Below are 17846 nucleotides of genomic sequence, written 5' to 3' on the forward strand. Positions count from 1 at the left end.
AAGACAGCAGGCTGCAAGGTCCTCCCTGTGACACGGCCACTCACACGCCCTCTCATTTCACTGGCTCCGTGGCAGGAACGGTGGGCCGCAGTGAGAGGGGGGCATACGGGGGCTACATAGGGTCTCGGCCCACCCAGGACAGGTTCAGGCCCAAGCGAATCAGGGGGGCACGTGGCACAGGAGCAAAGTGGTGTCACAGCTGAGGGACAGACTCCAGAGCTAACGAGCATCTTGATCAGAATGCTGGCTCTCCCTTGTTGAACGGCTGAGTTGGGGTTTACGTAGCTAGAAAACGGGGACCCTCATACCTATTGCCCGAGGCTGGTGGGATAATGAATACAAATAATATTTGTAAATTTATTAGGTAACTCACATGCACGAGGCAAATCCTTCTTCTGCATGGCGCATTGTCCCAAGTGCAGATTAACTCATTTAATCCTCTCAACAGCCAGCAAGGGCAGTAAAATTATAATTACTCTTTCTGTTTTATGAGGGAGCAAAGCTCAGAGAGGGGCAGTCCGAAGCTCGGGGTCACTGTCGGGGAACACTGGAGCCAGGCTTGGATCCAAAGCAATTTGATGGCAGGGACCACCCGAAGGGGCACGGTCCCCCACATACAGGTACTTGAGGACTATCTGGGGGGGTGTCAGTGAATGAATGAATGATGTAAGATCCAGGGAAGCTGCTTTCTGTCTGTCTGTCTGTGTCTCACACACTCCCTCGCTCTCGCACATTTCAGTTATTTAAAAACCAAAAAAGCTTTCTGAAGAACTGACACGTTCACACGGTTCAAAGGGAGCAAAAGGACAGAGACTGAAAAATATTCCTGCTGTCCTTGACCCCCAGCTGCCGGGGTCTTTTCCTTGAGGCAACCACACCAGCCCCTTGTACATTCAGACAGGAGCATACCCTATGGAATGTTCTGCCTGGTACCAGAAGAGTCTCTTAAGCTGAACTTCTCTTTAAGCCTTAATTTCTTCACTGGGTCCCCCCGAGGTGGGGGGTTGTGAACATTAACTAAAATTCATGGAAAGTGGTTAGGGCAGTGAGGGGTCAGGCCTATCAATTAGTAAGCACTGGACTCCATTTCATTTGTTTAATTGTATTTTACTTACTTTTAATTGTTAAAGTTTACTTACTTATTCTGAGAGAGAGAGAGAGAGAGAGAGAGAGAGAGAGAGAATCCCAAGCAGGCTCCGTGCTTTTGACGTGTTTAAGTTCCTGGGCTGGAACTCACGACCTATGAGATCATGACCGGAGCCTGTGTCAAACACTTAACTGACTGAGCCACCCAGGGGCCCCATTTATTTTATTTTTTGAAATAGGGTAAAGGAAATAGGAGGTGGAAAGGCCCCCACTCTGGCCGCTGAGGCCGACGCCCAGCTCTTGAAGGTGACAAGACTTCCCGTTGGTGTTTGTATACAGATAATGAGCCACTCGCCCCCAAAGACAAGAAGGGAGGGAGGGAGGGAGAAGCAAAGAAAAATATGGACAAAGAAAACTTCAAAGCCACTCGAAAAAATAGAAACCGAGGCTCCCACACACTGAGCAGGCCACATTCTCCATCGAAGGCCTCACGAACACGGAGGCCGACACCATCTGGCCTCAGACACTTTTCCTCAACACCCTTGTGTCAAGTCAAGCAAAGTGGGGCGACAGAAGAGGAATAAGTTGGGTTGGTTCACACGGAGCCTCCAGATTCCGCGCTCCAGTGATAAATAATGTACAAAGCCCAGAAAACACAGCCCTGTTGGGTCTGGGCCTCTTACTCCTGAGGTGTGAGGAAAGGGGATCAGGGTGTCCATCCTGTTAAATTTGTGGAGGGATGCATTCCGGGGGCGCGGGGAGGGGGGGAGCCCCAGGTGGCTGGGCCAGTCTGCTGGCCAACCAGGTGGCCTGCCAGGCTGCCCTGGGCCTCCCCACTCCGGGCCTCAGGCTGGCGAGACTGTCCCCAGCCCACAACGGGGGCATGGGAGACCTGTCTCTTGCTATCATTAATTCATGTTTCCCCGCCTGGCCATCAGAATCCCATTAAAACAAACACACACACACAAGTGCGCGCACACACACGCACACACACACACACGCACACACACAACCCATAACGTTAAAATCAATAGTAAACATCATTTTAATCTACACACATTTTTATCACTGTTCAAAAGATGTTTTTCAAATTACCCCTGGAAACTCCCGCTATCTAAGAATTATCAGAAAAAAAAAGAGAGAGGAAAGAGAGAGAGAGAGAGAGCAGGAAAGGAAAAAAAAAAAAAAGCCCACAAGAGGCAGGGAAGTGCTGCTTTGTCAGGGAGAAGAAAATAAAGAGAAATCAGCCCAGCTTCAAAGGGCGCATTTCCATAATTGCCCTGTAACTTTAGCAAAATAAATCTGAGCGGCTGAGAAAAGCCCAATCTCTCAGATGAGTGAACTCCAAAGGCCCCGGAGGGCTGTGGGCCCACTTGTTAGCGGCCCGGAGCAGTGAGAGATTGCGGGGCTCGCCAGGGGCACAAAAGCCATGAAATCACAGCCTTCCCGGCCTAGACGGGCCCCGGCCCCCCGAGTAAGACTTTACCCTGCCTTTGTCTCCTTCCTGCTCCCTGACACGGGACACACACCCACGCACACAGGCACACACACAGGCACACACACGCACACAGGCACCCCGGGGTAAAATAAACGAGTAAATAAATAGACGCGTTTAAGTGCAGGAAAGGCTGGCAGCAGTTAAGAGGTGGCAATAATTAGGAGGCGAAACCACAGGAGTTGGGCTTTCATCTGTGAGAACATTCCCGTAACCTGCTCCTGATATAAATATCCAGGGAGAAAGGCCCCAGCTTTCCAGACACACATCCTCTTTGGAGATGACTCTGTCTCCCTCTCCCTCTCCCTCTCCCTCTCTCTCTCTCAATCTCTCTGTCCTGAGACGGCCCCACCTCCAGAGGCTCAGGGAGTTGAAACCCACTTTTCTTTTTCTTAGGCTGGCAAAGTTTCCTGTTGATGCTTTCTCATCCCCATTGCCCCCTTCCGGGGCCAAAAGTTTTTCAAGAGCAGAAAAGCGGCCCCACTTAGCCTCCTTCTTTAACGTGTCTCTCCACAGAGCTGTGGTTTCTGGGAGAAAACACCTGCTGTAATTGCCCTCAGACACCTCTCCCCTCCCTTGGGTTCTAGGTTTCTCAACGGCGGCGTTGTTGACATCTTGGGCCCCATCACTCTCTGTTGGCGGGGCTGGCCTGTGCCTTGTGGGACAGTATCCTTGGTGTGAGCGGCATCCCTGGTCTCCACCCAAGAGATGCCAGTAGCACCCGTATCCGGGCATGACAATTGGAAAATGTCTCCACACGTTGCCTTATGCCCTGGGAGCGTGGGGACCGCCCAGTGGAGAACCACTGCTCTATCTTAGGACCTCTTCCCCATCTTGCCCTGGGTACTCACCCCTTCTGCCATCAGGGAGAGATGCCGCGGGCGGGGGGGGGGGGGGGGGGGGTTCCCATGCAAACAATCAGGATGGTCTTTGGAGGGGCTGGAGCCTCCATTCTGAGGGAAGCAGGTGCATTAAAGCTAGGCTGGCCACTCAAGAGACGGAGACTTTCAATGTGGTCACGTTGGCTGGCTGGATCCAAAGACAGTGGCAAATCAGGATCTGGACACAGTAGCTGGAGAGGTTATGGGCCCCCTCCATTTACGCCTCATACTAGAGACCTTTGGCTTGGAACAAATTCGTCTAATCCGATCCCCTCTATGTTGCAGACGGTGAAGTTGGAGGCCTGAGTCGGGATGGCACTTTCCTCCACTCGAGTCGGAGTTATCTCTGGCCACAGACACAATTGGTACACACCTGCCATTGTCCTTTGTCATTTGGTAGAGGCAGAGGGTACGTGCAACCGGGAGTTACAGGACGCAGAGAGCATTTCTCGAAGGATACAAATAATGAGGCCCCATGCTGGAGTTCCTGATGGAAAGTCCCAACAAATCAGGGAAGGCGTCTGGCATCCAATTTCTATCCAAGCCTTTGATCCCTGCTGCTGAACCTTCCACAACTCAGGCCTGAGACAGGGGACCCTCCAGGTGGCCTGGAGACCACCAGCCCTCTCCTCGCTCCTCACCTCGGACAGGTGAGTGGCCGAAGCACCCTTTCCCCTCCGGGAAGCCTCTGCTGCACTCACTTTTCCATATTGCCCTCTGCCTGTACCCGGCTTCCTCCTCCCTGTATTCCAGTGAAAATAAATTCAATCGGAAACCGCGAATGGGCCATCACTTAGGGAGATAATTTTATTCTCCTCTGGCTCGCTGGCCCGGTGATGCACCCCCACCTCTGGCTGCATGCAGATAATGAGGGACGTGGTGACATACACTCCTTCCTCTGACCTAATTGATTATCCCCACACACCTTGGCGTGCTTTGCATAACCAGCCACGACAGCCGGCACCCCTTCCAGGCTGAGTGATTGACATATTTTATTTCTAATTGAAGCTTAATCAGGACCCAGGGTAAGATTCCCATGTATTCTCTCTCTCTTCTCTCTCTGGCTTCCTTCTCTCTGTGTGTGTGTGTGTCTCTCTCTCTGGGAGCCCTGCCCTTCCGGCTTCCTTTCCCCTTTTAAAATTTGAGGGCCACACAATAAAGGATGGATGGAGGCAGTTCCTGGGGTCCCTGAAAAGAGGGAGAGGGAAGGGACGAGGGCACGGTTCAGGGAGGAGGACCCAGAACCAGCTCCCTGGTGAATGCGGAGGGGAGCGTCCTCCTCTCCCCTTTTTTAGGTTTCTTTGTTTGGACGGTGTTACCTTTTGGGGGTCACTTTGGGGCCATTTGAAGGGCCTGTGTGTTCCGTGCGACCGAGAGGCTACAAATACACGGGAGTGGCCACTCCCCACTCCCAGGTTTTCCCAGCTCTCCTCAGCACGTCCACACATTGCGCCTTCAGGGGGGCGGGACTGGTCTCATCCAAGGACCATTATCCCCGGAATGAGCCGGGCTGAAGAGGTGAGCAGGCCGTGGGGTTTTCACGGCAGAGCCACCGAGGACGGGGGGGTCCGACCTCTGCAAGCTCGGCTTGGCCTCTCCACACCCCTCTCCTTGTGACCAGGTGCATTTTCTCCTCCCTGGGCTGATGTTCCGTGTGGAAAGGCTGCCGGACTTCTGCCGTCACCCCTCTCCCCGATCACCCCTGCCTGGGGAGTTTCCTTTCTCCCTGGGTCGAGCTGGGTCCTGAGATGCCTGGAGGCAGACGCCTCACTGTTATGGCTGATGGGAGCGGGTGAGCTGAATACCGTCCAGAGTCGAAGAGAGGGGACTGAGATTCTAGAATAGAACGTTAGTGATACTAAAGCTATGTTACCCTCACTACCACATGCCAGGCCTGGACAGCCTCTGTCTCTCGTGGGCACATCCACCTGGCGGGGTAGGCATGATTATTCCCATTGCACAGATGAGGAAATACAGCACAGCGAAGTTAATTATCTGCTCAGAGATTCATGGGACGTAGACTGGGGAACTAGGTCTATGCGACAGAGAAGCTTGTGAGGCCATAGCTGACAGGCTATCAGGCGTGCTGTCCCCCTAAAGACACTCATGCTGATTAGCGGAGGCCTCTGCCTGCCTCCAAGGCCCTGGCCTCTGAGGTTCAAGGCCCACCCAGGCAGTTGAAGCCTGTTCCATGGGGCCAGGGCCTGAGCTGAACCACAGCCTGTATCTAAGTCCTGGGAAGGAGTCTGGACCTGTAAACACCATTAATAAAGAGCTGGGAGAGGAGGGAGCCGGAGAAACATCTCCCACCTCTGGGGAAGGGGCCGGAGGGGGTGTCCCAGCCTCAGAATGTCTTTGCCCAGATGTCAGCCTCTGCTTCACCAGGCCTCTGTGAAAGGCCACGGACTAACACACTGGCCACCAACAGACCCACTGGCCCCTGGAGGGCCCACCATACCCCGCCTATCCAGCCTCAGTGGGGTTTCCCGGGGGGTGCCCGCTGGCAGCTGTCCCCACTCCCCCCCCAGCCTGGATGGGTCCCCATGTGGACCAGGCTCCTGCGGAACCTGGAGCTGTACAATACATACAATTCCGTGCTTTGTTCTGTGGCTTCAGGTGTTCGAGCCCTGCCCAAACCTCCCAGGGGAGCCACGAGACTGTCACAGGCTCCACACGGGACGAAACTTACTAACCACAAGATTTACTAACTAAATTGACTAACCAAAGAGGAGGAAAATTAAAAAAAAAAAGGTACCCTTCACTTCGTGCCCAAGGCGGCACTCTTCCAGTGCTCCCTACAACTTGTTCAAATCAAAGTTGGGCAAGGCTGTCGGACTGAAAGAGAAAACAAGAGGGCGAGGACGGGGCGGCCAGCGGGCGGCCAGGCCAGGCCTGGCTGGAGAGGCCGCGGAGGCAGGCGCTGAGTGGCCCTTTTGTCCTGTAGAGGGAGCTCCAGCCCCAAATTTCCCGGCTCCCTCCCCCCCGCCTGCCCACCCCCTGACAGGCCCCAAGCTGGAATCCTGGCTGGATAGGTACAGAGCCCCCAACACCCCCGCACCCCCACCAGCACCCTAGAAAGCTATCCTTCCAGGGCACTTGGGGGGAAAACCCGCTGGGGTGCCAAGATGCACAGAGGCCACCGGGACTCAGGTCCCCCCACTCTCAATTCAGGATGGGCAAGGTCACTAAGAGGAAATGCTGTGCATCCCCAGGTCACTGTCCCTCCATACGCAACCCCTATTCACCGCCACCCCACACCCTCGCATCTGTAAGGAGGAGTCTGGGGGTGCAGTGAGGTTGGAAAGGGCTTGAACTGAACTTGCACATGCCCTGACATAAGACTCAGAGAACCTCAATTGTGCCTATCTAAGAATGGGGGCGCGGGACTGATGAGAACCCCCCAACCTAACCTTTCTGCATCCAGACCCTTCTCTGGGTCTTTCTGCCACCCAAGCAGGCCCCAAACCCCAGGGTTGATCCAGTGGACCGACCGACCGGGTGGGCCCAACTCCCCAGGCTCCTCGGAGGGCATCTTCTCCGGTTTCCCCCCAGCTGTCTCCTCTGCTCTTTCCCTGGGGCACCCCAGCTACTTCTCCAACTGCCTCACCTCCAGCGGTGCCCCCAGCCCCGCCACCTCTGTGTCTCCTTGGCTTCTGCACTCTTGTGATCACACGGTCCTGGGTCCTGACTGTCGTTCTTTTCCCGCTGATTCCGGCGACTCTTCAAACATGGGGAGCGGGGGCAGCGGATAAAACAAAACAAAACAAAACAGAAACCAAATAGATCCGTCCGTGGAGGGGGGGGGGCGGGCATACAGGCAGGTTATAGTCAAAGTGGCAACAGCTCATTTATTAGCCAAAAATAGATACTTTCTTGTACAATTTGGTTCACACATATGTACATTTTTCTGTATATACAAAAAAAAAAGTCAGACACTCTTATTCTCACGGCAACTCCACCTCCCAAAATCAACCGAACAACATCAACCAGAAAAACCCTCACAAACTCAGCTAATGTGGGGTACAGAAGCCACTTGGGGAGGACTGAGGGAACTTGGTTTATTTCTTTTTTTTTTTTCTTTTTTTCTTTTTGCTTAGTTTTGTTTCTTAGGTATTCATACACGGACATGCTTACAAGTCATAACTATACAGAGAGTTTTGTGTTTTGTTTTTTTTTTTTTTTACAATTATTACAACGATTGAAAATTTTTAAAAATAAGTACTAGGAGGAGGAGAGAGCCGATAAGACCAAAGCGGCATCCAGGTGGTTCTGGGGCCTGGAAGAGAGAAGCAGTGGTAGCAAAGGAAGTGAGAGTTCGGGGCACCGACGCTGCCTAGGATTTGGGACACCCAACCTGGGACTGAGGCCGGGGGACTGGGAGGTGTCTCAGTGTCAGATGATGTCCAGCTGTAGATGTTGGGCTTCCGGTTTAACTATAGAAGGTTGGGAAGGAGTAGGGACCCGAGGTCCCGGCTCGAAGACCGCCAGGTGGGCTTTCCAGAGTCGCCGCTGGCCCAGCGGGGGCCCGGGTTCCTACCGCGCGCGCCGTACCCTGGGCCGCGCCCGGGTGCCGGGCTGGGATTGCCCGAGGCCTCTCTGGGCCCGCGGGCACTACGGAGGAGTGTGTGTCTGGTCCCCTTTTTAAAGCACGTCCCGGCTGCATTCCCCGGGGGCAAAAGCCTCCAGTGCCCCGCGTTCGTTCCTCCCCCACTTGCTTGTCCCACCGTCCGCCCCTACCGCGGGGTCTCTTACCGCCTGGGCACGGGCTGGAAAGCCGTCTTGAGTAACTTTTTCTCCACTTCCAAGGCACTACAGCGATCTAAGGCAAGCGGGGAAGAAAAAGGAGGGCCTTTAGAGAGCTCCACGCCGGCACTCAGGGCCGCGGGAGGCGGGCGCCCGCGCCCCCCGGGGTCCTGCCATCTCCGTCCGCCCCGGCGCGACCCCCAGAACCCGCCCCCTTCCTCCGCTGCGGCGCTCAGTAGTCACCTGTTCCGCCCTCGGGCTCCGCCGGCCGAGCGAAGGCGGCGGCGGCGGCGGCCGGGTGGCCCGCGGCTCCGGGAAGTCCCAGCAGGTGAGGAGGGGCCGAGCCCAGCAGGGAGAGCGGGTGCGGGCGTGGGCCCGGCGTAGGGCCTGGGAACGGCCGGTTGGTCCAAGCGGGGAACTTGCCCAGCGGCGCCGAGACGAGTCTGTGAGCCGCGGCGGCTGCCGCAGCCGGAGAGAGCTGCAGGGCTGGGGGCGCGACGGCTGCCCCCGGGGGAGAACCTCCCGCGCCCGGAGGCGAGCGGCGCGGGTTGTCCGGGCTTGTGGCCGTCTCGGCCAGGGACCAGATCTTGGGCTTCTGCAGGGCTGAGGCGGGCGGTGGTGCGGGAGCGCAGGGGTCCAGGCCTGCAGGAGGCGAGGGCGGAGACGGCAGAACCGCGGCCACCGGGGTTGGCGCCGGGGCCAGACTCAACACGGGCAGTGGACGCTCCTCCAAGCCCTCCGAGCTGTCGTCCGAGTCGCTATTCTTGGAGTCTGAAATGGGTCTCAGGCCGAGGTCGCCGTCCCTGTGTGCCGCCCCAGACAAGGCCAGCTCAGGCCCCGCGGTCGCACCGTCTAAGTTCTCCAAATCGATCTCCTCGTCCTCGTCGTCGTCCGCCAGGCCCTCGCCCCCCGTGTCCTCCTCCTCCCCCACGAGCTCCTCCTCCTCCAGCTCCAGCTCGCGCTTGCTGTCTTCTTCGTCCTCCTCCTCGTCTTCCTCCTCGCGCTCGCTCCCGTAAGCGTTGCCCTCCTCGTCGGTGCGGCTGCGGGGCGCCCAAGTCATCTTGTTCTCTTTCTTGAGGCGCCGGCGCGCGTTGGCGAACCAGGTGGACACCTGGGTGAGGGTCATCTTGGTGATGATGGCCAGCATGATCTTCTCGCCCTTGGTGGGGTAGGGGTTCTTGCGGTGCTCGTTCAGCCAGGCCTTGAGCGTGCTGGTGCTCTCCCGGGTGGCGTTCTTGGGACGGGACGGGTCCCCGAACTGGTACTGGCCATACGGGTAGAAGGCGGGGTGCGGGTGCGGAAACGCGGCGGCCGCGGCCGGATGCTGCACCCCCGGGCTGTCTTTCAGCTCGTACTGCGCGCCCTGTACGCACATGGAGAAGGAAGGGACACGCGCGGAGGGAGCGCGGGTGAGCCCTAGCCGCCCTGGCCGTCGCCGCCTCCACCCTCCCGGCCTGGGCCCCGCTAGTCTACTCCCGCGCGCTCCACCTCGTCCCGCGCCCCAGCTCCAACCCTCCCCCCGCCCCACTCCGGCTCCCTGGGCGCTTACCAGCTGCGGGAAGATGGGCAGCTCGGCGGCGTAGGGCAGAAAGGCACCGTAGCCTTGGGCGGCGGCGGCAGCCGCTGCCGCCGCGGCATAGGGCGCCCCGTACACGGAGGAGAGCACGTTGGACAGGGACCCCGAGGCGGCCAGCTCCGAGGCTCCGGCTCCTGGGCCGCCCCGGGCTCCAGCGCTGCCGCCGCCGCCGGCGGCCCCCGGGCGCTCGGGTGGGTAGAGCGGGCGGATGTACTGGTATCCGAGCTGGGGGAAGGACATGGTGGCCCGCGGGGCACGGACGGAGAGGGGGCCCGGCCCCCTGGGCCGCCCAGCTCAGCGCCGCCCGCGGGCTCCTGCGCGCATCGGGGGCTGGGCCGGGCTGGGGCCGCGCTGCCTCCCGCGCTGCGCAGAGCTCCGCGTTCGCCTATTGATCTGCTCCGCGGCGGCGGCGGCGGCGGCGGCGGCGGCGGCGGCGGCGAGGAGCCAGGTCAGGTCCGAACAGATTGGCGGAGATTCCCGGGGCTCCGGGCTCTGATTGACATTTCTACGGGCCCGCAAGCCCCTCCTCTCTGCGCCGCGCTCCCTCCTCTCGGCAGTCCGAGCCGCCTCTGCCCGCGCCTCGCTCCTCACTGCCCTCCTCTCCCCGAGCAGTGTCGCGCCTCGCTTCCTTCACCCTCCTCTAGTTTGTACTCCCCCTCCTCGCCCTTCCTCTCCCCTCCCTCTCAGCGCTCCTCTTCCCCCTAGGATCGCTTCCGCTCCTTCGGGCTCCTTCACTCTCCTGGACGATCGGAAACTCTTTTCTCTCTCCTTTCCCGTTCTCTCTATTCCTTTTGCTCTTCTCCCTTTTCTGCTCCCTTCACTATTTCTTCACCCCTGTTTTTATCTCACTCTCTCTACTCCCACGACACTCCCCCCCCACCCCCACCCCCAGCCCTGGCTTCGGCGCCCTGGGCTCAGGCGGCCTAAAGTTGGGGACACTTAGGGTGCTGTGCGGGGGGTGTAAGTCCGTGGATCTGTGTCTAAGTCTGTGTGTCCGTCCCCGCCCTCACCTCCTCCCTTGCCCTTCCCCAAATCTCGGGTCTGACGTCGCGCCCTCTTATTCGACTTTTCCTCGCGTCTCCTTCCCGAGTCGCCAATCGCCTGGGCGCCTTCCAGGCGGGGCCGCCCACCCCGGAGGATACGGCGCGCTGGGCGGGGCGGGGCGGGGCGGGGACGCGAGCCCGGGCGCTGGGAGTCCTTGCCCGCCCCTCCGGCTTGCGCGGGGAGGGGGAGCGGGAGGCGCTGGGGACGCGGGTTAGGACGGGGTCAGCTCGCCCCTCCCCGCTGCCCGCCCTCGGTACCTCTCCCCCCGCCCCAGCGCGGGGCCTGGGTCGGGACCAGATCCTGGTCCAGGGCAGGCGCTGGGGCTTTCCTCGGCCCGGACCCTTTTTCGGCTCGCACCTCTAGACCCCGGGCACTGTCCGCGGCGTAGGAAAAAAGCTAGAGGAATTCGCGAGGGGTGAAGGGGTGCGCCCCGGTCGAATCTTCAAAGGCCATTTCATTGCCCAGGGGAGCGAAACAGACCCCTACCCGGCCACTTTAACGCCTCCTGTGTCCGGGTGCGAATCTCTTATTAGAAATGGCGGGCTCTGCTTTTGCAGGGACTGAAGTGTGGACACCCGGCCCCCCCCCTCCCGCCCCTTGGATCCTGGGGAGCCACGACTGGGAAGTGGAGCCTGCCGGTGCCCTAAGCGGGTGTGCGATGGTGGAGGAGCAGAGAGCCGGTGGCTGAGGCTCCAGGAACTTTCCCAGAGCGCTCCGAGAAGTTTGTATATTGGAATTTTCGGTCTGTAGACATCCTTCCTTTCACTACCCCTTCCCCTGCTCCCCGATCACCGTGCCAACACGTTTTCTTTCTGTAAGGATCCTATAACCGTCTCGGGATGGGAGGCAAGACTTTTGGTCCCACAGTGGAATATTTCCTAAATCAAACCTGAAATCCCAGTATCCGAACGCCCACCTTCACGGATTAGGGCGTGCAGCCGACAGCGGGATTGAAATTCCCGGAATCGTAGAGGCTCTGGGCTAAAAGCTTTAGGCCGCGGCTGCGACTGACGCGCAGGCCAGACCTGCAGCGGTAGCGCTCCGGGGACAACACGGAGGCGGTGACTCTGTCCTGGAGTGGCCAGTTCGGGCTTCGAGGCGGAAACTGGCCGCCGCGCGCTGATGGAGAGGGCAATTGAATCCGAATTCCATCAGAGTGAGGGGCCCGGGCTATCTTTGGTCCAAGCAGCTTTGGGCAGTCCAGCTGAGGAATGAACTCCCAGTTTTGACCTCGCCCATCACTCCCACCCCCACCCGCCTTCTTTCCACTGGGCTTGGCACCCGGCGGCGGCTCCAGAGAAAAATGGGGTGGACGACAAGGGAAAGTTTGGGGGCGGCCAGGTTTGGGGTTCAACTGGGGAAACTGACTTGTGTGGCCTTTTCAAATTCCTCAAATCCGGTCGAGCTCTTTCTTTCCCATATCCTCTCCCCACCTGCTTCTCTTCCAGATACCGGGCGTTGGCCTTAGCTGGAGTCTCTCCAGAGGAGGAGATATCAGGGGAAGCTCTGGCTTTGAAATGTTTCCCCGGAGCCTGATTTCGTTTACAGTTAAACCTCGAAGCCAAGTGGCATAGGGAGTCATGGGGCTCACCTTCTCGCGGAAGATTTCAGGGGTGACAAAATTGAGGGTAACATGATTTCCCGGACTGTTTCCTAGGTGTCAGACCTCGAGCCTCGACGGCCCTGAACCCTAGAGTTTGTGCAAAGTGGTGGCGCCAGACCGGAGCGAGCCAAGAGCTAAGTTCCGAGGTGGGGACCCTGGGGCTGCGCTGTAAATGCCCGGATGAAACGCTCGCTATTTAACTCAGCTCTTCCAGAAGGATAAGAGAAAAACCATGAGCCCGGAGACGCTTCTTCCGCATTAACCAACTATTGACCTGGCAGCGTGGAGCCAGGCGGGAAAGAGGCCAGGAAAGGGACGAGGTTGTTCTCAGTGACCCAACCACGAAGGTCTAAGGGCGCTCATAGCCCCGAAGGCACCCCCCTCCAAACCCATACGCGTACTCAAGAAGGCGCCCAGGTCCCGGGCGGAAGCGGCCTCTTCGCTACCCTAGTGTCCAGCCGAGATCAGCCCCGCCCTGGCCCCGGCGATCCGCGCTTCACGTCGGGACTCAGCGTCGTAGGCGGCCGAGCCCCGACGTGGCACTGGCTCCCCAGCTCGACCGGGCCGACGGAACCCGGCTCCGGACTGAACTCTGGGGTTCGAGGACAGCCGAACCATTTCCAGAGCTTTTTAATCCAAGGGATGAGGTCAAAGTGATACACTCGCACAGGGAGGAAAAGCAGGTGCACGGGAAGCTGATTTGGGAAAGGCACGCGCGCACAAACGTGCCGCACACAAAAGCTTCTCCGTCTTTTCGCCTTCTTCCAACGTTCCCGGCGCACAAAGCGCTTCGGAGTCTTGCTGTAGGCGCTCTCTCTACGCGGCCCAGAGTGTGGCAGTGCACGGAGAGGGTGTCCCTAGCACACGTTTGGTGCACGCAGCAGCGTTCGCTGGACTCGCACCCGGGGCCGCGCGGCCCGACGTATGCCCAGGGGCCGCGCGGCCCGCCGGGCTCAAGGGCAGCGCCACGCACTGAAAGCGAGCAGCTAGCCACCAGGCCCACTTCCCGCCCCCTCCCCGCCCAGCCCCACGGTGCGCGCGCGTCCCCGTCGAGGGGCGCCGCTGTCGCCCTAGGTCTCCCCGCCGAGGCCCATCTTCAGTCCTTCTCTCCCAAAACCGAAATCCCCGGGCTGCAGTGCGGCCGGCGATCCCTCCGCTTCCTGCAGACGCCGCGGCGCACGCTCCCACCGCTCCCTCCCCCCGCGCTCGGGTTACAGGTTAATGAAATGCTCGTTTTCCTCAGTCATTTGTTTTGTTTTCCTGCAAAGTTCTGATAAGTAGCTAACCAACGAAGCTTGTAATTACAATCTTACAGAAACCGGGCCGATCTGTATATAAATCTCACCATCCAATTACAAGATGTAATAATTTTGCACTCAAGCTGGTAATGAGGTCTAATACTCGTGCATGTGATAATCCCCTCTGGATGCTGGCTTGATCAGATGTTGGCTTTGTAATTAGACGGGCAGAAAATCATTATTTCATGTTCAAATAGAAAATGAGGTTGGTGGGAAGTTAATTTCTCTCCGCTCTGTGAAGCGTAGACAAGAATTTAATGATTTAATTACAGTTGTAAGCCCTTTCCATGAGACTTAAATTGAGCTGAGAATATTTTTTTCTTCTCTCTCTCTCTCTCTCTGTTTCTCTCTCTCTCTCCCCCGCATTCTCTCTCTCCGCTATTAGCAGCCCTGCAGACACTCGGAGTGCGTGGCCTGGCGTCCTCACCGGGAGGGATTTGCATCAGGCCAGAATCCGGACCCCGGGCATCCCAGGAGGCGCGGGCTGGCGGCCTCCAGAGCCGCCCCGGAACGGGCTGCCGCTCCCCACCAGCCGCCAGGGCCTCGGAGCCGGTCCCTGCGTCCCGAGAAGCGTCGGGGAAACTTTGGGAGAAACTTTGCCAACTTTGTTCTCGGCGAGGGAGAGGCCGCCCGGCCGGCCGCGGCGGCTGCGGGCCGCGACGCGCAGAGTGGACCCCAAGTCAGGCCTGGGCACCCCGGAGCCTGCAGGGCAGCCCAAGGAGGGGTGCGAGGCCGGCTGGCGGCCCCTGGCTCCCCGCTGCGCCCCCGCGCGTCCCCCACCTGGCCCTCGGCCCCAGTCTCCGAGCGGCCCGCGACTCGCAGCGCCCAGGATGGCCGGGATCGAAAACCTGGCCTTCAGCGCAAGTGATCTGATTTTTCTTTACCTCTCCACGATCATCCTTTTTCCACCTGACTTGAGCAGTTTCACTGCCTCCCTCTCCTTTGTTTTCCTCTCCCCGTCTGTGTCTGTCTGTCCCACTTTCTGGGTATTCGATTTCTAACTCATTCATTTCCATTCTTTCCTCCGCGCGCTCCCCGTTTTGTCGTTTTATCCGCTCCTCTGGACCACTTCGCAGTTACTTTTCTCAGTTTTGCTCCTTGCTCCTTCCCTTATTTTGTCTGTTTTTATCCCTGTCTGCCTCTGTGACTGCCCCTCGCCCTCACCCTCATTTCTCCATCCACCTTTCTTTCTTTCGTTCATCCTAATCTATTTCCTTCTCCGATTCCTTGGTCTGCGTCTCAGGCTCTGCTGCGCTTGTATTTTCTCTCTTCTCCTCTTCCTCCCCGGGACGTGTCCCCTCCCCCCCCCGCCCCCCCCCCCCCCCCCCCCGTGGATCTGCCTTCCCTGCGGCGCCCCCTCCTCATCCATCTTGGGAGATGAATATGTCGCCTTATTGGATGCGGAGGCCGGAGCCGGGTGATGGGGCTCGGCCAGCCTAGTGCATTTTCTTCATGCATATTGAGGAGATGGTAATGAGCGCGTTTGCATTGTTGCATGGAAATACTCCGTTTCCGGCCGCAATTCGGGACTGGCGAGGGTGGCGCGGGCCCAAGAGAGCCCGCAGCGGGCGCCTGGCCTGGTGGCCGCAGCTGGCCCTCAACAGGATCGCGGGTGCTCGGCCCCGGGGAGGAAGTGACCTCTCGGAGAGCTTGGCCCGGCCGCCGCCGCCTCCTTGGGCTTCTCCACAAAGGCCGGCCGCGCTCCCCTCATTAAAGCCTCGTTACGGGAACCCCCGCCTCGCTCGCGAAGGTTCCCTCGCGCCCCCGACCCGTGGGCCTCTGCCCCCCCCCTCCCCTGGTGCTTCGAGGCCTGTGATGGAGCGCCACCAGGAAATTAGCGCCTGACAACGTCGTCGTCTAGTGGCAATGAATTGTTTGAAATGAGTGACACGTCGTCGCGGGATCAAACACAGCCTCATTGTGTCCCCGGCTCCACTCACTCCTTAATGTGGAAGAGGGCACAGAGGCTTCGCTGGGCCAGGGAAGGTTGCCACAGGCCCCTGGCTTGTCCCTGCAGGGCTCCGGCCTGGGCTCAGCCTGACAGAGCCGACCTGGAGGGCCCAGTCATTCTAGAGGGGGCATGTCCCTCTCTGAGAAGGTCCCCAGAGCTCAGGAGACAGGACCAGGCCTGCCTCTCAAAGAGGTGAAGGTGTATGAAAGTCAGGACTTGCAGGGAGCAAATTCCCAGTCGAGCTCAGAGGGAACCGACTGCTCGAACAGTCAGAAAGGCCTGGATGCCCAGCTCCAGACGCAGCGGAGCGGGGAACCTCTGGGTGTTGGACAGTTTGCCCTCATCCGCCGGCCTCCTCCCAACTCGAAACTGGGAAAGCTGAGAAAACATCAGGATCTGGGCTTGTCTGGAGTCAGCGGTGTTGAGTTTCCCAAACTTCAAGCCCTCCACCACCACCTCTGCTATTGTTTAACATTTTTCCTTAAGTTGACTCATTTTAAATACTTAAATACATGTTTTGGGAAAGAAAACCTGATACAGCTACTGCAAATTGAAAAGTGGGTGTTACTCACCATAAAGGGAAATGGGAAGAGATAAAAAAACAACTAAAACCAAGTGATCTAAAACATTTGAGCCACGGTGCTTGCTCGGGAATCGCTTCGAGAGGGTGTGTGCGTGTGTGCGTGTGAGTGTGTGTGTGTGTATTGATTAGCAAGTATTGGAATTATTAAATACTGGATCTTTTTCAGAAGAGATGGGAGAATTGAGAAGGGGATGCTTCTTATTACTCAACAATATTAATTCTCTGCCTCTAAGAGAAATCATGCTGAGGACCCCAAAGGCCGCAGGGCCGTAGGGTTTAGTTAATATCATTCTCTGTTGAAGAGTATGTAAAAAAAAAAAAAAATTAGGATTGAATAAAAATGTGTTGCCTTATTATAATTTACCCAATAATTGTGTTAAGGATTGTCACAAATAATGAGTGTTAAACAGTATCACACGTAAAGTCTACAAAGGGGAGACTATCCAGGGTGGCCCCGAATGGTTGTGCAGGTTGCTCACTGAACAAAGGCACCCGGCTGAGGGGCGAAGAGGGTCCTGAATTCCAGTCTTTCTGTGCTCATCAAGCTGGTGCCTTGGCTTGGGGCTGCACTGGAAAAGAAGTGCCTTTCTCTAATTTGTACAAAGCTGAGGTATGACCTAGCCCTTATCTTAGTGATGGGGAAACTGAGGCTTAGAGAACTTGCCCAAGTCCCGACTGGAACCCCATCTGATATTCTTAACTATGATTTGGGAAGGTGGTGCTGGGAGCTTGGGAGGGAGGTATTTGAAGACTAGCCCCCGGTTTGAAGGAAGGGAAAGGGCAGCCAGGCTGTAGGGTTTTCCCTTCACCTTGATCCTTACAGTTCATGTAAATATTTGGAGAGGACCTGGGCAAAACTGAGGTCACGGATGCTTTATCCCTGCTTGAGAGAAGGTGTCTGCTTTGCGTAGGCCTAACTGTAGGTGTTTGAACCTGTTCCTTGCCTCTTTTTGGTTCAGTCTTCCCCGTATGAGTCTACGGACCAGAGTTCCATTTTGCTCCCACCCACACTGGAAATCTCCGATTCCTAAAGACACTCCGAGGAGCTGCGTTCCCCAGAGGGTGGGAATCAAGGGTTACCTCCGGTCACAGGCAGCCTTTTGGTGGTGGTGGCAGGGGCGGGGAGGTGGGCCTCTGCTGAGCTTTTGAAAAATTGAATTGATTGCCCACACTTGCTAGTGAGATAATTTTATTAAAAACTCCAGGTCTCAGTTCGTTTGAAAAACTCGAGGGCTAGGAAACACCAGACTCTCCTTTGTGAGCCCCGTCACCCAGGGTTCATGGCTGCTACCCGTTTACCAAGCATTCCGGTTTGCTCCGGTCTCCAGCTAGCCCACTTCTGTGAATTGCCAGTAGGCAGCTGAGCATCCTTACTGCTTTGCATTCTCAGTTGCAAGGCGGAGACACCTTTGCGGGTACACATCACTCCTCCAAAGGGTTAGAGCGTGGCACAAGGCGTGCCCTGGGCAGGAGTTGTGAGTGTCTCCTTTTTCCTTTTTTTCTGTGCCACCCTCCTGGCTAGCTAGGCACCCTCTTTTCTGTGGTGGGATAAGACTGAGGGCAGGTTCCTAGGAGGTATGGGAATG

At 57.6% G+C, this 17846-nt stretch overlaps 2 protein-coding genes and 1 long non-coding RNA gene across 3 annotated transcripts; 2 read left to right on the top strand and 1 right to left on the bottom strand.

Moving 5' to 3' along the window:
* Positions 1-490: 490 nt before the first annotated feature.
* On the top strand, positions 491-4244 carry LOC123578404. The gene is made up of 2 exons (XR_006702370.1): positions 491-620; positions 3748-4244. It is a non-coding gene; the product is annotated as an uncharacterized LOC123578404 (long non-coding RNA).
* A 3040-nt stretch (positions 4245-7284) lies between these two features.
* On the bottom strand, positions 7285-10772 carry IRX3 (iroquois homeobox 3). Its single transcript, XM_045442782.1, has 4 exons — positions 9755-10772; positions 8449-9568; positions 8215-8281; positions 7285-7738 (listed from the first exon to the last, which is right to left on the bottom strand). The coding sequence occupies exons 1-4, from the start codon at positions 10019-10021 to the stop codon at positions 7684-7686; spliced, it is 1509 nt and encodes a 502-aa protein (XP_045298738.1). The 5' UTR covers positions 10022-10772; the 3' UTR covers positions 7285-7683.
* LOC123577831 (serine/arginine repetitive matrix protein 1-like) lies at positions 10020-16623 on the top strand. The gene is made up of 4 exons (XM_045440117.1): positions 10020-10229; positions 11189-11248; positions 12794-13645; positions 14112-16623. Exons 1-4 carry the CDS (start codon positions 10020-10022, stop codon positions 14592-14594), a joined length of 1605 nt encoding a protein of 534 aa, XP_045296073.1. The 3' UTR covers positions 14595-16623.
* Positions 16624-17846: the final 1223 nt, after the last annotated feature.

This window comes from Leopardus geoffroyi, chromosome E2 (genome assembly GCF_018350155.1).
Source record: "Leopardus geoffroyi isolate Oge1 chromosome E2, O.geoffroyi_Oge1_pat1.0, whole genome shotgun sequence".
Classification (NCBI taxonomy): Eukaryota; Metazoa; Chordata; class Mammalia; order Carnivora; family Felidae; genus Leopardus; species Leopardus geoffroyi.

Coding starts and splice junctions, on each gene's coding strand:
- LOC123577831 (XM_045440117.1), top strand. CDS start 10,020: ATGGTGGCCCGCGGGGCACGGACGGAGAGGGGGCCCGGCCCCCTGGGC. Junction 10,230..11,188: donor CGGCGGCGGCGAGGAGCCAG/GTCAGGTCCGAA, acceptor TCGCACCTCTAG/ACCCCGGGCACTGTCCGCGG. Junction 13,646..14,111: donor CCCCCGCGCTCGGGTTACAG/GTTAATGAAATG, acceptor CTCCGCTATTAG/CAGCCCTGCAGACACTCGGA.
- IRX3 (XM_045442782.1), bottom strand. CDS start 10,021: ATGTCCTTCCCCCAGCTCGGATACCAGTACATCCGCCCGCTCTACCCA. Junction 8,282..8,448: donor GGAGCCCGAGGGCGGAACAG/GTGACTACTGAG, acceptor CGCTTGCCTTAG/ATCGCTGTAGTGCCTTGGAA. Junction 7,739..8,214: donor TTCCAGCCCGTGCCCAGGCG/GTAAGAGACCCC, acceptor TCTCTCTTCCAG/GCCCCAGAACCACCTGGATG.